General features: G+C 41.2%; 3 protein-coding genes across 3 annotated transcripts; 1 reads left to right on the top strand and 2 right to left on the bottom strand.

The window, feature by feature from the left end:
- Nucleotides 1-177: 177 nt before the first annotated feature.
- LOC125312843 (acyl carrier protein-like) lies at nt 178-997 on the top strand. Its single transcript, XM_048272465.1, is given in 5 exon segments — nt 178-319; nt 408-509; nt 623-742; nt 874-924; nt 926-997. Coding segments are annotated over 5 exon segments (444 nt in total). The 5' UTR covers nt 178-220.
- Nucleotides 998-1,202: 205 nt separating this feature from the next.
- Nucleotides 1,203-2,600, bottom strand: LOC115736323 (dormancy-associated protein homolog 4). The gene is made up of 3 exons (XM_030667961.2): nt 2,088-2,600; nt 1,888-1,987; nt 1,203-1,689 (listed from the first exon to the last, which is right to left on the bottom strand). The coding sequence occupies exons 1-3, from the start codon at nt 2,347-2,349 to the stop codon at nt 1,662-1,664; spliced, it is 390 nt and encodes a 129-aa protein (XP_030523821.1). The 5' UTR covers nt 2,350-2,600; the 3' UTR covers nt 1,203-1,661.
- A 7,597-nt stretch (nt 2,601-10,197) lies between these two features.
- Nucleotides 10,198-13,922, bottom strand: LOC115736485 (chaperone protein DnaJ-like). Its single transcript, XM_030668213.2, has 7 exons — nt 13,493-13,922; nt 13,038-13,131; nt 12,728-12,795; nt 11,675-11,731; nt 10,866-11,105; nt 10,464-10,549; nt 10,198-10,416 (listed from the first exon to the last, which is right to left on the bottom strand). The coding sequence occupies exons 1-7, from the start codon at nt 13,595-13,597 to the stop codon at nt 10,389-10,391; spliced, it is 678 nt and encodes a 225-aa protein (XP_030524073.1). The 5' UTR covers nt 13,598-13,922; the 3' UTR covers nt 10,198-10,388.
- Nucleotides 13,923-17,974: the final 4,052 nt, after the last annotated feature.

Below are 17,974 nucleotides of genomic sequence, written 5' to 3'. Positions count from 1 at the left end.
GGTCCGCCCGATCGTTGGCCAGAGACAGGAACGATGTCTTCTCATCTTTGACACCTGCGAATTCCTTCTTCTTCTTCCTCGGAGCGGAGAGATTCAGAATCAGGACAGAAAAAAAAAACTTCTGTATATAAGCGCGAACCCCAGATTAGCATTTTGACCTCTTCGTCAAGAGAGACCGCGTGGTAATCGCCAGTATTAAGAGCGAAGTAGTGACAGCATAATGGCTTCTGCTTCGCTTTCAACCCCCCGGTTGCCGGCTCTTCAATCCGTTCGCAGGGCAAGAGGCGGTGCTCGTCAATTAGGAAGCCTGTCAGCCATTGTATGAGTCGATTACATTACCCTCTTTTGTTTTTCTTTTTTGCATGTTCATTTTGGTGAAGTACCAATTTTTTTTCTACCTTTTGCAGAGCGGAAAGATTAGACTCGTGCCGAAGATTGCAATCGCGAAGGTGGGAATAGCATTCGCCCCTATTCTGGTTCTCTCCAGGAATCAGATATCATGCTCCGCCGTAATTTCCTGTTCCTCAGCAGCTCATGTGAAGTGATACGTTGACTTAGCGAGGAACGGATTATTTTCCAGTTTTCTGCCTGTTCTGTTTTTGACATTGGCATGTATGTTTAGGCTAAGCCAGACACTCTGAAAACGGTCCAAGGCATCATTGCCAAGCAGTTCTCTGTCGATGAAAGCACAGTTGCTCCCGAGACCAAGTTTGCCGACTTGGGCGCCGATTCTCTTGGCACGGTACGCATAGTCTCGTAATCACTTGTACAGACAGATCATTTCAGCATAGGTTCCAACCACTTCGTGAGGCCGTGTTGTTCATTCGCGACTCTTCTGCTGAAATTGGCAGTTCGACGGGTACATGTAAACAGGTGGAGATCGTGATGGCTTTGGAAGAGACGTTCAGAGTTTCGATGCGAAGGGGGAGCCGAGAACATCGTTACCGTCCAGGATGCAGCAGATTTGATAGAGAAAGTGAAGGCAGGCTCCGCTTGAGCAAATAAAGCGTCAATTTCCATGAACGAGGTCTCTCTTTTGGTGATTGATCTATCTCTTGTTTCCCAAATTTTCCCAGAGATGTTTTTTATGCGGTTCGAGTCAGTTATCGAAATGTTATCATCTTCTCCTCCAAATGGATCTCCACTGATCGAATCGAATTCAGGATATCACAGGATGACCGCAGCTTCAAACACTTTTTGGCTGGATATAATATGAGTTTCATTGAAAGAGGAGCTTCCCATTACACACATAATCACATATATACACAAAAGGATCAGAAAACCAAAAATGAAGAAGCACGACAAATATCATTATGTACATGAACACAAGGGGAAGAAAAAGCAATTGGAGAAGAAATGTCTAAAGCTCCCAAAACTCTCGAAGGTTAAGCTGAGGCAGAGTTTGATGGGACTTAAGGCATCTTCTTCTTCTTCTACTACTACTACTACTCTTTCTCTCTCGGAAACTCCATGAAGGACTTGGTCCCTGCTCTGTGACCTGACCATTCTTCATATGAACAATCTTATTTAATAGCATAACTATATGTAAGCATACATATAATTCTTACGAGCCGATATCAGCGAAAAAGATTGATTCCTCTATGTACAGGGAGAGGTAAAATCGCCAATCCAGCAAGAAGATATATTGTCAGTTTCTCCGTCTAACGATCCAAAGCGCTAATCAAAATCCTGCAAAACAAGAACCCTGGAAAGATCAGCCAAATGAACTCTCAGATAAGCGCTTCGAAGGTTGATTAATTGCTCCAACCCAAAACTTGATGAAAGATCTCTGCAGATGGCGATAGAAAGCTAGCTGCTTTGATCCCATCACCAACTCTAACATGGTTGAATGTCGTGTAAAGAGAGAGAGAGAGATTTCGTCCTTACCAATCATAATCAGTAGGACCTCTAGGTTGAGCGCCGTCCGATCCCTCGGTCGGCGGTTTTCTCTTCGTGAATCTCTTCAGTTTCCCATCCGGAGTCCCAGCTGCATGCAAAGCGATACGAGCTCAACATTTTTACCAAAACAACGAACACGCGATATACGAGTACAGAGACATGTCTTAGGTTTTTCCAGCCGGACGTACGCGTCGAAGGAGTGCCAGGGGTGCTCGGGCCCGACCCCGGGTCGAGGGAGACGGACCTCCGGAGAGCCGGGGCGGTCCTGACGATGGTGATGCTGCGGGTGACCGCCGGCGAGGCGGGAGCAGGAGGGGGAGCGGGGTGGTGGTGGGTGGCGGAGGAGGACCGCGTGGCCGAGAAGGAGCGGTGCCTGCGGAGCTCGCCGAGGCCGGTGTCGGGGGCGGGGCCGGCCAGCGTCTCGTCCCAGAGCTTGTGAAGGAAACCCATCTTTTCGTTTGGCTTGTAAAGATAGTTTGATCGATCCTGATTATACGTAGCGATCTCTGTGCGTAACAACCGAAGGAGGCCGGTGGATTTGAGCTTCAATGGTGTGTTAATGGATGTAAATGTTTTTTTTTTTTTTTTTTGCCTTCTTTTTCGGAGTGGGGAGACCTGATGCGACTGTTACGAAGAGATTGGGAGCGACAAACTTTGAAAAAAGATAAGATTTTTTGTGGGCCGATGAGAAGAGAAAATCTCTTTGCTGATATGGTGGCGTAGGGTTCTTATAGACACGACCAGCCAGCCATGGAGAGAGCGTGAGAGAGAGAGAGATGAACATTGATGGCTCGGCGTGAATTGACGGCTCCGGCTAACATGGCTTGGTCATAAGCCATCAATTTTTTCGGGGGGGAAGTGGAGGACAATGTAGAAAGTAAGCCAAAGATGGAGAAAACTTTTAGTGAAGCCGAGAGGGAGACGATGAAGTCGAGCCGGGTAAAGCAATGTCCTGGTTTGACTTGGTCAACGGGGTTAAACTTAGAACTTAAAACGCGTGATGGGGGCCCCGCCCTTTGAAATAATTAATCCGTGACGTGTCAGCCAGCCGATAAGATCGATTTGGCTATCCACCTCCACGTCACCTTCGGGGCTCTCGTGGCGGGATGGAGATATACGAGCTGACTCGGACCCGCCTCGGAGTAAATTAACAAGCTGTTCATCCTCCTTCTTCCTTTCTCTTTCTCTTTACTTTGCGTAACTCATAATTCAACGGAGACACCGGGACCGGTTACCAAGTTAGTGCTTGTGACATGTTAATTGTTATGGGATCATTATCATTTGACCCCGAAAAAAGGCAAAAAAAAAAAAAAAACACATATAGGCTATGCGATCGAGCTGTAAATTTGAGTTTTTAATTTTCATTTCGGATATCTCGATTTTACAAGTAAGAAATCATCTTCTGCTGTGTTGCGGCAAGTGAAAAAGTAAAGTGGTTAATGGTAATAATGGATCAAATCCGTGGAAAGTATTCCAGGTTATCGACTGAATTATACATGCCGTAATCTTTCTCGGTTCTTAATTTCACCGGGTGGATAAATCCCCCATATAATTGGGAACCATTATCTTAACGAGAGTAAGCTTTTCATTTAATTTTATCCGGTCCTTGCTTTATTTTTCAATCATTGAAGACAACAGTCCATCGCCATCATTAGTGTTGGTGGCTTGTATGATATTTGGGTTCAACATCGAGAAAGTCAAGGATAACATGGTCCATCATCATTAATTTTTCGTGACCTTTGATGATTAATCTATCACTTCTTCTGTTTTATTGGAGGAGGCACATATGATGCGACTAGTTGGCCCAGCAGATCGAGACTGGTTAGAAAAACCCTGAAGATCTTCTAGTGTCTCCAAGAGAAATTGTACATGTACTCTCGGACCCACCCGATAAAGAAAAATTTAGAGATACCATTTTCATGGGGAAAATAGTGGCAAGGTGTAACCGGCATAAATACCTTTTGTAAGCATTACGGTAAAAATTTCACATCCATTATGGAAGACGCAGTTTAAATCATAGCTATTCAATTCACCCCATAGATGTACGAGTTTGTCACCACAATCTCCCTCACCTGTCGGAAGTGAAGTGTCATGCCTCAATCCCTGGGCACGCAGCAACCCTACCAAATGCCTCATATCATAATGGCGACGTCACAGGCATGTCGTCGGCCTATTCATTTTATCTTTTGATTAAACGCATGTGGAATGTGCTATTTCCCCAAACAACAATATAAACAAAGGGGATATAACATAGGCAATCAAATCACAACATCAGCAAAAAATCATTTTTATTTATATATATTTGTTAATCCCGGGAAGTTCGTATGCACACAAGCCCTACCTCGGGGCCATTTCCTACAACCAAACAAAAGATACCAGGTCGAGGTCGGGGTTAACACTACTCCAAGCTACTCCAAAAAAAGACCAACATTCACATCCTTCACTCGGATCCAAGATAACGCTACCCAAAGCTAAGGACCTGAAAAAAATGGCGAGATATAAAATCTCCGTGAGTCAACACCTAAGTCCGAGTATGACATTGATTCGCTCATGGTGGCCTAAACATGCAAAACAATGTTGATAACGGATCAATAGCGTGCGACTTGTAACACTCTAGCTACCATATGATCGGGCGCAACTCAACAATCAATCATAAATCACATGCAAGCTTACTCGGCCTTAGTTCACACATTATACAGTACTCAACATGGTATTCAACCACACACAAACCAAGATACATAACCGTAACACTCATCACAAACTTTCATGCACAATGCATCAAACGTGTTCCTATTATTAACGATCACTTAGCCCCATCACACTAGACAGTTGGTGCTCTTCCAGCATAACCGAGCTTCGTCACATTCCTTCCGTTACGACAACTAATAAGCTATGTGATTCCCAACTCCCACCGACATGGACATATCAGACATTTCTATGAGGAGCGTCGGTCCCCAACTTGCTGCGACCCACATCCGACCAGCCGTGTGATTTCGAACTCCCGCCGGCACAAACCGTCGGGCAACCAATAAGTCGTGTGATTCCGACCTCCCACTGGCACGAACATATTAGGCATCCAATAAGCCATGTGATTCCAAACTCCCGTTGGCACGAACATATCAAGCATCCATCATGTGACTACACAAGCACATTAGACAATTATGTTAATTCATATCTTCGTATTTAGCCCAATGCAAACACCGTCGTGCTCAAAACTCGGCTCAAAGCCATTTTCATGCTTAAAAATGCAACGGGATATTCACACATGGTCACATGAACATACTTTTTCCATTAATCACGATACTCCAACATGAGTGATTAACACACACACACACACACACACACACACACACACACACACACACACACACACACACACACACACACACACACACACACACACACACACACACACACAATTACCTAATAATAATTAATAATTCCAACCAAGGTTAATTAGAATAACTGTAATTAATTAACCCAATTATAATTAATTAACCCGACTATAATCAATCAACTCATCTCAATTAATTTACCCAACCATAGTTAATTAATACCAAAATAATTAGCTAACTTGACTTGAGTTGATTATTTCGATCACGATTAATTAAAGTAACCCAAGTTAACTAAAGTAACTACGCTTAAATTAAAGTAACTATGGTGGTTACTTAAAGTAACCATGATTAATTAAAAGTAACGATGGTTACTTAACCCAATCAAGGTTAACTTAATCTAACCATGGTTAATTAATTTAACCCAATCACAGTTAAACTAACCCAATCATCATTAATCTAAACTAACCACAATTAACTTAAACTAGTCTACCTCATAAACGTAATTAATGTCCTAATCGGAGATTAGGAGTAAAATCACAACAAATAGTCCAGTGAGGACGGCGGTGCGGGTGACGCACGGTGGGCGGCTCGGTAATTTGGCGGCTTGCGGTTGGGGTCGGTGGAGGGCACGCGGCACGGTGAACGGCGTGGGTAGGGGAGGGCTCACGGCTCGGTAAGGCGGTCCACGGGTAAGTGGTGGTCCACGGCACGGGCGGTGGGGTTTGGAGGGTTGTGGCTCACAGGTGAACGGCGAATCGAGTCTCGGGTGGTTCGCGGGGTGAGGTAGAGATCCCGGGGTTTGGTGGAGCTCAAGCGATGGGTGATGGCACGGCATGGCACTCACGGGTGAGGGGCCACGGGTCCACGGTAGGGCACGAAGGCGGCGAGGAGCGGCGGTGGCTATGGCGGAATGGAGGAGGTGGAGGTGAGGTGATGGTGGTGTCGGGGGAGGTTGCCGCAAAAAGAACAGGGGGGAAGAGTGAGGTTCGGCCGTGGGGGAGGGGGAAGGGGAAGGGGGAAGGAGACAGGAGAGGGAGAGAAAAGATGGTAAGGGTGATGGGTAATTAATGGAGCGGGGTTCACGGGTTAAATCTCCATTAATGGCTTTTGTTTTATAAGAATAAAGCAAGGGCATTTTGATAATTTGGCTTGTGGGGGGTAAATTAGTTTTCCGATACTAATAACTGAGGGTTTTTGATATTTTCACAACTAGAGTTCGGTCGGGACTAGGCTTGGGAACAAGGATTTTGGTACTACGACGCGACGGCTCGACTACTCGAGCTTAACTTTCTCTGACCGATGTCTCAAGATAATCCAATATCCATTTCGGACGAATAAATCAACATCCAATTATTGTCACTTAATCCTCAAAAATCCAATATTATTTACCATGATGGAATTCGTGGTTAAAATCCATCGAATCCAGTTATCTTACGGATGTCGAAATTTTAGAACGTCACATGAAGACTCTTTGTATGAGGTAATGAAATGCCCGAGGCACGAATCGACTAGAGATTCACTCCAACATGGCTCGAATTTGTAATCCTATGTATGATAGTGCAATCCCATCATTTCTGCAATGCCCCGATAAGCGAATTAATGAGATGAAGATGTGAACAATTTGGCTGCATTTGATCGTCAAGATAAAACTCGGGATATGACATATTTTATCATATATTGTATTTGGTAAATATCTAGAATAGTATAAATGGGGATATAAAGGGAATATAACTCGGATAAAAATATCCTAGGGGAAAATGTGGGATAAACCTAGATAGGATTTCTCAAGAGAGTAGACACGATGAGAACCAAGTTTTTTCACAACCACCGCCTCTCCTCAACGCCGGGCGACCTCTCCGCCTCGTTGAGTCGCCTCTCTAGCAAGGTGCCTCCTCTTCGATGGTGGCAACCATTAAGTGTGGCCGCCTATTAAGCAGCGCCAAGATGGGGTCTCCGACGGCAAAGCCGGATATCTCCACGACTTTGTTTTTTAATCGATAGTTTGGCATGAATGAGATCATGTTCATCATTTTTTTGATCACTTGAACCTTTCCAACATTCGAAAGGGGTCTTGATGTGTTATGAAGAACTGGAGGCTCATCATCGACTTTCAAGATAACTTTCTTATATGACCTACATGAATGCATTTTCAACTTCAGAAAAGAGGCTCAATAATTTCATTGTTGAGCACTTATTTATTTACTCAATAAGACAACGAACAAGGCCAGTAGGTAATTTTTAAAGTGTTCGACTCTAAATCATGACGTCTAGTTCTATTGGGTCTACTCGATCGACGACATGGATGAATTTAGATGGCACAAACCTCTACTCAACAATAACTCACTCATTGAACTTATCACTGAATAATTTCTAAAGTATTCTGATGTTTTCGCAAAACAAAGTTGATCCCAGCTGAGCATTGTCTCTATGTATTCGAAATTATATCCATAGTTCATTAAACAGTAGAGATGATATGCCAAAATCTTTGGATTTCTTATCATATCCTATCTAATCATATCCCGATTGGAAATCCGGACGACCAAACGTAGCCTTTGGAGATTGTCTTGCTCAAACTCGACCCCACAACCAAAAGAATGGAGGAACAATAATACATATAATTGCTAAGTTTTTTTTTTGTAAATAACTTCCAACAATGATCCATCCACTGAAAAAACAAACTTGAGAGAAACATGCAAAATTGGGAAATATTAAGACGTAACCAGTAGCTTGGAGGGCTATATCTTCCTCCGTCATTGGCTAAGTGGTCATTTTTTCACAAAAGTGATATTGAAACGATTTGGAAAAAAAAAATTAACACTGAAGTAAGCACCGCACGAAAGTTATCTCACTTTTAATATCATTTTCCTTGCTTAAATCCCATTTCAACTATAGTGACACTTCACTTCTGGAGCAGAAATTCGTTTGGTAACACAATTTCTAAAGCAGAAATTTGTTTAATTATGCAACTTCATTTTTTTTACTTTTGAAGCAATTTTTTGTTTCAGAAGTTATTTTTGAGCAACTTTCAGAGGTAAAAAAAAATTACTTCTCTCCAGAAGTTAAAATCAAAAAGAGATAATCTGTCGCCGGTCTCCTCCGAACGTTAAATAAGAAATAATTTTTAAAAATATAATAATTATAATAATTTTTCACTACATTTGTATTGCATGAAAGTGTTTTAGCAATATCATTTTTGAACGAATTATAAGAAATAGATGTTCCATAATTTGGTTAAATGGCATCTCATAAAGACACAATCATGGCCAAAGGAACCGAGCAATTGACTAAGTTGGTTAAATGGCATCCCACAAATATTTTAAAGTGGACTGAGCAATTTCACAAAGACACAATTCCACTACTGTTGTCGTCATCGTCGTCTTTAAACTTTTCAAGTCATCTGTCTTGTTTATCAGATTCTTGAAAGTAAGGAAATTTGATGTTGAGAAGGCAAAATACATGTATATTTCTATTTATCGATATTCTTCACACCCTTCAAAGCACTGTGCGGGATTTGTGGATGTCATTTTCAAATACACTCACTTTGTATTTCTCCTTATAACAAGTGCTAGACCAAATTGTTGAAAATAATTGATGCTAGGTAATTGAAACTCTTATACTTCTTTCAATTTTCTTCTTATCTTTTTTTTTTCTTTGGATAGGTGTATCCATTCAATTTTTGATGGAATGCCAACTATTATTACTTGCATAACTTTATTCATCTAGACTTTTGAGTTTTCTTAACTTTGCAAATTTCTTCAGTGAACTGCTAGAATTTCTCGGTGGTACCTGCACTTGTGTTGGGCAAGGGTTGTCTAGGGTCCAATAAGGGCCCCCGAAAAGATCCCAACATTTTCAAGGTCATATAGTAATATTTTCTCCATTTAATTTAGAACTTAAAGATGCATTTCTTTTGTCAATTTGTCGGAGTGATGGATTAAATAGGAAATTTATATTGTGTAGATGGTTCTTAAAGGTGAAGCACAATGTTCTAAGCAAATTTTGACCGTTTCAAGCTATGACGATAGAATTGTTGCTTGTCATAAATGAACTCATCCAATGGTATGATTTACTAAATGTATCATGATGCACTTTTAAACTAGAAACGGTTTAGACACAAAGAAGGTTTATATACTATGCTCATTGCAACATAAACCACGCTAGAGGTACAGACAAGAAAGCATCGAAACTATCTATGCTTTTAGCATGGATATATCTACTCAGCCATCATATTTATTGATAGAATTTTCCCCATAAAACTAGCCCACATTTGTATAAATTATATATAAATCTGTCAGTATTTGCATTTCACTTTTTTCGAATAACATGTATTTTTGGTTATGATCAATAATTTTTCATAGAAGATTTTGTATTAATAATGTTATAGAAGTAGAAATTCTCAACCATTACCAAATGAATTTCTGTTTTAGAAGTAAAAATTTTATCTTGTCATCAAGCCTTTCTCCGATCGTAAATCAACTTTTGAAGCAAAAGTAAAAAAATCAATCTCTACTTGATAGCACAAGTATAAAAATCAACTTTTAGCCAGAAATTAATTTCTGAAGTAGAAATGTTACCATGCGCGCCCTTAATTTTCGTTCCTTTCCCTTCTTTTCCGTAAGAGAAAATACACTTTCAAAGAGGTAACTTTCAAGCTCACGAACCCAAGCTACCAACAAGAGCGCGGAGGATTACCTTTGATCCTTAGCTTTGGGAGGATTATCTCCTATTCTTTAATGCCGCTCGTGTCCCCACAAGAGATTTTTTCTTGCTTTTGCTTCTTTGGACAAAAGAGACAGCTGAAGAAGAACACTTACCCGGGAGACGCATTATTAACGTTAATAATGTTCTTCCATGCTGCCAAGGTGCGATGGTGATTGGAAGCTATTATTAAATTTCTCCCTCTGCTCCCACTTTCTTGAGCAGGGACAACTAATCTCATGGCCCTAACTTTGATCAACCAACATCAAAAGTTAGGTGCAACTTTTGATGTTGCCTTCACCACATTCGAATTTCCCTGTTCTCTCACTAGCACAAGGAAATATGCAGAAACCCAACATACGTTTACCGTGGTAATTAAATGTTGCGGGTAAACAGTCCGCAGTTGATTACTCCAATCCGAGACCGTAAGTCGTGATTCGATGCTACAAACAAGGATTAGGGAACTAATGGGACACCAGATGGAAAAAATGGGCACCAGGGCTAAACGCCTAGGGAACTAATTGGACACCGACCTTCCGTTTCCTCCCACGCTTCCGAGCGTCGAGTCTCTCTTCTCTTACCTCCTTTCCTTTCCCTTCATCTCGCGGCTTCTTCATCTGTCTCCATGACATTGAGGAATCAACTTGCGTTCCTTTTAACCATCACGAGCTCAAAACGACATGCAAAAGCCCTTTAACTAGAGGAAGGCATAAAATTATGATGATAACCTACTTGGCATTGGCTAATATGCTGGCTTATGGTTAAAGGCTAATGCCTATCGATATGCGTTCCATCATGATACGTACACCTTAAACATGATTAAGCATTTATTTCTAATTTGATCAAGCAAACGCATAAGAAAGAAATTCATCTGAATGACCTATTTTCCCAAGCTAAAACAAAACCGAGAGACAGAGAGAGAGAGGTGCTCACCTCTGGATATAAATTTTGAAAGTGTGAGTCAAAGCCACAGCCACCCTCTTTCTTGCCGCTGTTCATTGCTGTGAAACCGCGCTTCTTGCTGGAAGTAGAACTTTCGTAGTAACCAACGCATGAAGACAAAGATGTAGTAGTATCCACTATCTGTGAGCCGAATCTAGACGTCTTGATTTCCCTCCGAAACATGTCATCGAATGTTTCCTGTAAGTCTTCGAAGCTCCATTGCCCCCTTTCCTGTAGATCACGAAAGTTGCAAGTCACGAGGGCGGCAGAAACATCCCAGAGACAAGAAGACACATCTGGGCACCAGGCTACAAAAAATGGTCTCGGACAACTAAAATAAGTATTACATCCTTCACTGTGAGTGACATCTTATGAGAGAAGGTCATCCATCTGTTCCATTCTGATCCATCAGAAAACGAATCAAACTCTCTCTCTTCCTGGGTTTCGCTTTCTATCCATCCATCAAAACACGATTCGTGTAAAATTTACTCCTATCACAACTTTGGGAACCAAGCAACACAAAAGCAAAATCAGAGATAGTCAGGCAGTAGTAATGCAAGCAAAGTATAAATTTTTAGAAGCTCCTTAAGCAATATAAGAATTGGAATGACCTGAAGAATAATCCTTCCTGTCTGAATTCTAATTCATATTTAGGAATTAGTCACAGAGATCTTATGCTGATTGGTTCACACATTGTAAAACGGCGAGCAGATATACATTAGACTCTACACTTGGAGCAATTCTTCTATGCATCAGCAATTTCACTGAATAGTACAGAAAATGGGCATATGATGGCTTACATTTGAATTTGTTTGGCTCATCAGAACTGCCATCTCGCTCATAAAGTCACCCATTCCCTGCAAGTGTATCGCACATTAATTCGCAGTCCATCCAATAACCAAGCAATGCAGCCATGCAGTCAAAAGATGGAGAACGCCATAGAAGTTAAAAGATAAAAGGAAACCAGAACACCGCAGTCAATATGCTCCCGACACAATTGCAACCATTACATCTATTGCACTTCGCTGAAACTCACAGTGAACTTTCCAAAGAATTAACCATAACAGTAAATATTGGTGTGCTGCTTCATGAAACCTAAGGAAATAACCTAGACCGCTGGCCCCAGGCACTATTCCTGCCTTCAACTTTATGAGCATTTCCATCTGAAGCTCTAGCAACTTCCTAGAGTGATGACCATAATTCGTTAACAGCAGGCTAGAGATCTCTCCTGCATACTTTCTAAAAGGAGAAAATAAAAAAAATAACGAAATATCTGTTGAGCAGGAGTATCCCGTTCAGCAGTTCGGAAGAATTCGTCCAACAACCACTAATTCATTAAAACCAATTTCATGCAGTTTCTCTCCAAGAACATACGAATATCTGCAGTGATGAACTGAATAAGTTTGTGAGCTTTGCTTTAATATATAGTCAATTAAGCTATTTCAGCACTCCATACTCTACGTTGCAGTAAATCTGATGAAGTAGATAATTGCTCAATGGACACCTTTTTGCATCACAGGCATCAAATATATCAAGCAATGATAAGGCGCAGAGCACCAACGTGCAAATCCGCTCAAGCATGAAATAAGGCATATCTGAACAATATCGAGACGCAATTGCAAGGCTTGAGGGCTAGTTTCCAGGTGTGCATAAGCAAAATGTAAGACCTACAACTCAAAAGTGCCTCGACATAATTTCATCCAGATTATGGTCTGCCCATAAAGATAAAATCTAAAAGGACCAGAACAAAACCGAGGAATAAGAACATCTCCAGCCACCCTCGAGGCATAAACAAAGTAATATACACAAAAAAACAAACTGAGAGACCCCACAAAACAGTATCAAAAGCTTACATTTTCGTCATCATCATTGTCATAGGCTCCAATGTCGTAAAGAAACCTCTTGTTCACATCGGATAGAACTAAAAACAGTAAGAGTCAGATGGGCGGCCGCTAAAGCATTCAGTATAAATATAAAAAGCTACACGGAGATCTTCTATCGAACCAAGATTGAATAAAACAGGGGAAATGTCAGAGCAAAACTTTTGCAACATCTTTCATTTGTCACAGGGCTAACTTCTAAACAAGTAGTCCTTCCAGAATTATCATGCATTGCCCTGTCGTCACAATAAACTAGTTTTAATTGAAATGCAATTGCTCGCACCGGAATAGGCCTGTTGAATTTCCTGGAATTTCGTCTTGGCCTCTTCGGCGAACTCTGAAGTTCCTGACGCAGAACAACGATCCGGGTGCCACCTCTGAACCAACCGGAAACAAAGACATTCTTAACACGCACATCCCACGCATCAAAAGGAAATGCTTCGTGCAAGCGTTCTTAAAAAAAACAAGATGAATAAACGCATCGACCCGAAGTCAGAAACCACGAGAGCCTAAAAAGATACTTCACATGTCACAGATCACAGTCTACAGAATTTCAAATTTAAACTACGGGTTCTCTTATTCGCTAATCACTGTATGCACGATTGACTTGCCTCTCCCAATCAGCAACATAACACAACACAATGTCGGGGAAAAACAAAAACCAGTGTCTCACACATGATGAAATCATTAACAATTGCAGAAGATGGTCGGTTACCGAAAAGGCGTGGCAGTTCTAACCAGGGCCAGTTTCTTATACGCACTCCTGAGCTCCGAAGCCGTGCAATCCTTTTTCAGCCCCAGAACTAAGTACAAGTTTTCGCTCTTCTCGTCACCATTCGCCATTCTTGGGTTCCTCAAAACCAGTCGGCAGGCGGAATACCCTTTACTCTACGAATCTAACGATCCAAAGAAAAAGCAGAACTTGGGTGTCGACGAATTGGGCAATGGAGCCAACCCAACAGATAAGAGGGTAAAAAGCTCTGAACTTTGGAGGACGTGTTTCGAGGAATCCTGCACGGAAGCTTTCGCATTGTTTTCCGTGGAACGGAAGGGATGGGAAGCGGAGGAGAGAGAAAAGGAAAAGTTGAAAAGAGGGGGGAGCTCCTCCATAAACACACGAGACCACTCGAGAAGCCGGCCATTTTTAACGTGTCTCTATTTGCAACGTGTTTCTCCTTCCCCATTATGTGCCAACGATCAACTCGCGTGGCACCATTCCCATCCCTTACATAAATCATGTTGCGAAAATTCTTCACACATAATCAATATTTGCCTTGGATAAAATGATAAACAACACAAAGTGTAGTAAAGTAACGATAGAGAGACACGGATTTATGTGATTCGACAGATTGACTTGTCTACGTTCACGAAACTCTCTTTTGATAATCAGGAAAATTACAACACACACCCCTCAACTCGACAAACATCAAACAACGAGCTGCACTCTCAACAGCGAGCCTTTTTAAGATACAACTTTCACAACTTGCGCACCCAAGATTCCCATTACAAGAGATCCTAGATCCCCAAAACACTATTGACATGAAACGCAAAGAAAATACAAAGGAAAGTACAGAGGAATAACTCAGAGAATCATGACTTACCACTATTTCCCTTTTTGTCTCTCTCTATGCATGTACAAAGAAGTGGGAGGTGGTTGCACACATTAAAGTAGTGAAGAGGTATCACAGGCGATTAGCCCCTATTTTTCTGCTGTTACATTCTCCCATTTGAAAACTATTTTCGAATAGGCTTCACAGTTCCGATTTGCCCATCACCAAACAATTGGCAATCGCAAGCCCAGGAGAAGTTCCGCACCATATAAACTTCTCCCTCGCAATGAGCTTCATCAACACAACCGCTACGTTGTCGTTGGTGTGAATCTTCTGCAAAGAGATGACTCCATCTTCCACTACATCACGAATAAAATGATACTTGACATTAATGTGTTTCGTATGAAAGTGAAACATTGGATTAACAGCCAAATGTAACGCACTCTGACTATCACAATGAATAGTGATAACTTTCTGTTTGATTCTTAGCTCATCAAGCAATCTCTTCAACCAAATGCCTTTCTTGCGTGAATCAGTTGCTGCAATATACTCCGCTTCTGTAGTAGATAACACAACCACAAATTGTAACCTGGACATCCAAATAATTGCTCCATTGCCTAAAGAGAAACAATACCCTGTGATAGATCTCCATTTATCACGATCTTCCGCATAATCTCCACAAATCCAACTAACGGTAAATTTTGGCTACTATAATGAATAGCCATATCAAAGGTACCCTTCAAGTACTGAAAGATCCATTTCGCCATAGTCCAATGATCTCGACCCAAATTTGCCATGTACTTGTTGGATGCTTCTACTACTTGTGCAATGTCCGGTTTGGTGCGGACCATGGCAAACATAAGACTCTCTACTGCCGATGCATGTGGTACTCAAGCCATCTCTATCTTCTTTGCTTCTGTGCTAGGATTTTATTCGGAAGACAATTTACAACCAATAGAAAGTGGGGTATTAACTGGTTTGGCGTTACGCATATTGAAGCTCTGCAGAACCTTTTCGACATAGCTCTTTTGAGTTATCCAGATGTTCCTATTTTCATGATCTTTGAGTACGATCATCCCAAGAATTCGATTTACGACTCTTAGATCTTTCATATCGAATTCCCTAGCCAACGAGAATTGAATAGTATAACATAGGAAGATCTTTTATCCATACCGAATCCAAAATTGGATTCCCGATCCAACCCCTTTGCTTTTCTTTTTTCCTTTTTTTTTTCTCCTTCTTTTTCATTCTTGTTTTTTCTATAACCTACCACCTTCCTTGTACAATCATCCGATGGCGTATCATTTGACCGCTCTTACGTTTCCATTGGTTACAAACCCAAACAAACAATAGAAGTAAAATGGAAAAGAAGGAGTGAAGTACTCTTTTTTAATGATTTAATTTTTGTGGAAAACAAAAAGAAACAAGTATGATAAAAAGAAACCGAGTCTTTCTGCGATACTTTCTTTCGAAGTACCTGCATCTAGCATGTCGTCGACATACAGCAACAAGATTATAGAGCCACAATTACCATGATTGCGAACCTAGACACAATAGTCCGCTTCACATCTTTTGAACCCCAAACTCACAATGAAAGAATCAAATCACTTGTTCCAGCATCTTGGCGCCCGCTTCAAGCCATAAAGCGACATGTTCAGCCTACAAACTAACCCTTCTTGTCCATTAAGAGCCGTTGTTGGGGAACAATTTACTATGTAACACGCCGTACATACTGCTTTAGCCCAAAAACTCTAATTCATACCAGCACAGCTCAACATACTTCGAGCATGATCCATTAGCGTATGATTCATACGCTCGGCCACTCCATTTTGTTGTGCAATTCCAGGAACCGTGAAGTGTCTTTTAATGCTATGCTCCCTGCAAAAATCTAAGAATTCTTGCAACATATATTCTCCTCCATTATTGGTTTTCAAACACTTTATTTTTGTTCCTTTTTTATTTTCCACCAACGCTTTAAACTTCTTAAAAGAAGCAAAAACATCACTTTTCCGTTTAAGAATGTAAACCCAAACATTTCTGGAAAGATCTTCAATAAATGAAATAAAATATTTGGCACCACCCAAAGACTCATAGAAGACTCCCAAGTGTCAGAATGTATCAAGTCTAAAATATTCTGACTTCTCGCTTTCGAACGACGAAAATGAGTTCTATGAAACTTTCTAAACAGGCAATCTTCACAAACGTCTAAATTAATAGTCTTTAAACCAAGAGAAAACCACGATCAAGAAGTACCTTTAGTCCATGCATGCTCATGTATCCAAACGCATGTGCCGGATAGTTGTCGACTACGTTACAACATTGACGACTATGGCTTCACCGACTACGGTCTCTCTAATCAGCCTATATAAACCTCCCATCAATTCTCCTTTCGCCACGATAAGTGCTCCTTTGACGATCTTAGATCGTCTCTTTTCCGAAGTAATCTTATAGCCATTTTCATCAAACTTTCCCAATGACAATAGACTTTTCCGCAAATCTGGTACATGTCGTACACCCGATATTGTATGCATGATGCCATCAAACATGGTAACATGGACATCTCCAATCCCCACAACATGACATGAGTTATCATTGCTCATGTATACCATACCTCCATCACAAGACCGATATGTATTGAACCAGTCCCAATGTGATGTCATATGGAAAGAAGTGCCCAACTCTAAAACCCATTGATATTGCATGCTCTTTATTGAATCTGTGGACATCACCTCGCCATCTTCGGATAAGTCTGTATTTTCAACAATGTTTCTATGGGAACTTGTTGATGATGACGCATTTTTAGAATCAGATTTGAAATTTTGCCGATTCTCCTTAGATTTACAATCATTACTTATGTGACCCTTTTGTCCACATTTCCAACAAGGATCTAACGTTCGCCTCTTTGACTTGGACCTTGACTGCTTTCTCCCACTGGAACCTTTGTCCATGGATCTTCCCTTGGCCATCATAGCATTACTAAAAGTGCTCTCGAGAGTTTTTCTACGAGACTCTTTCGTTGGCAATGTAGCTATTATTGAATCCATGTCAAGATCCGCTCTAGTACTGAGATTTATAGTCAAGGAATCCCATGTATCGGGCATAGAACACAGAAGAAGTGTTACCTTCTTGTCATCCTCGATTTTGACGCCGATGGAAGTCAAATTGCTCAACAGGGTGTTGAACTAGTTCGGGTGCTCTTGGAAAGAGGAGCCTTCCTTCATCTTTAGACTATATAATTGTCAATGAAGAAAAGTTCGTTTGACATTGTTTTCCCTTCGTAGAGATTCTTCAATTTGTCCTATAGACCTTTGGCAGTAGTTTGATACACTAAAGCGGACAGAATCATCTAACTCTAGAAGTAGGTCCGCCATTACCGTTTGATCTTTCTGTACAAAATCCTCATTTTTCATCTCTGTTGGCTTTTTATCTTTACCGGCAAGTGCAACTACACAACCGTCTTTCACAAACACAGCTTGCATTTTCAGCTTCCACAATGGATAGTTGGATCCATTGAATTTTGGCACGCCGAACTTTGTAGAAATCAATACGGCCATTGCAAAATGCTGAAACGTGTGCGTTGACGTTGATCACGTGTGGCATAGGCTTCTCGAACCGTCGGCTCTAATACCACTTGTTGCAATAATTCTTCACTCGTAATTGATGCTTGCGT

Source organism: Rhodamnia argentea, chromosome 11 (assembly GCF_020921035.1).
Source record: "Rhodamnia argentea isolate NSW1041297 chromosome 11, ASM2092103v1, whole genome shotgun sequence".
Lineage (NCBI taxonomy): Eukaryota > Viridiplantae > Streptophyta > Magnoliopsida > Myrtales > Myrtaceae > Rhodamnia > Rhodamnia argentea.
This window is presented reverse-complemented; position numbering and strand designations above follow the sequence as displayed.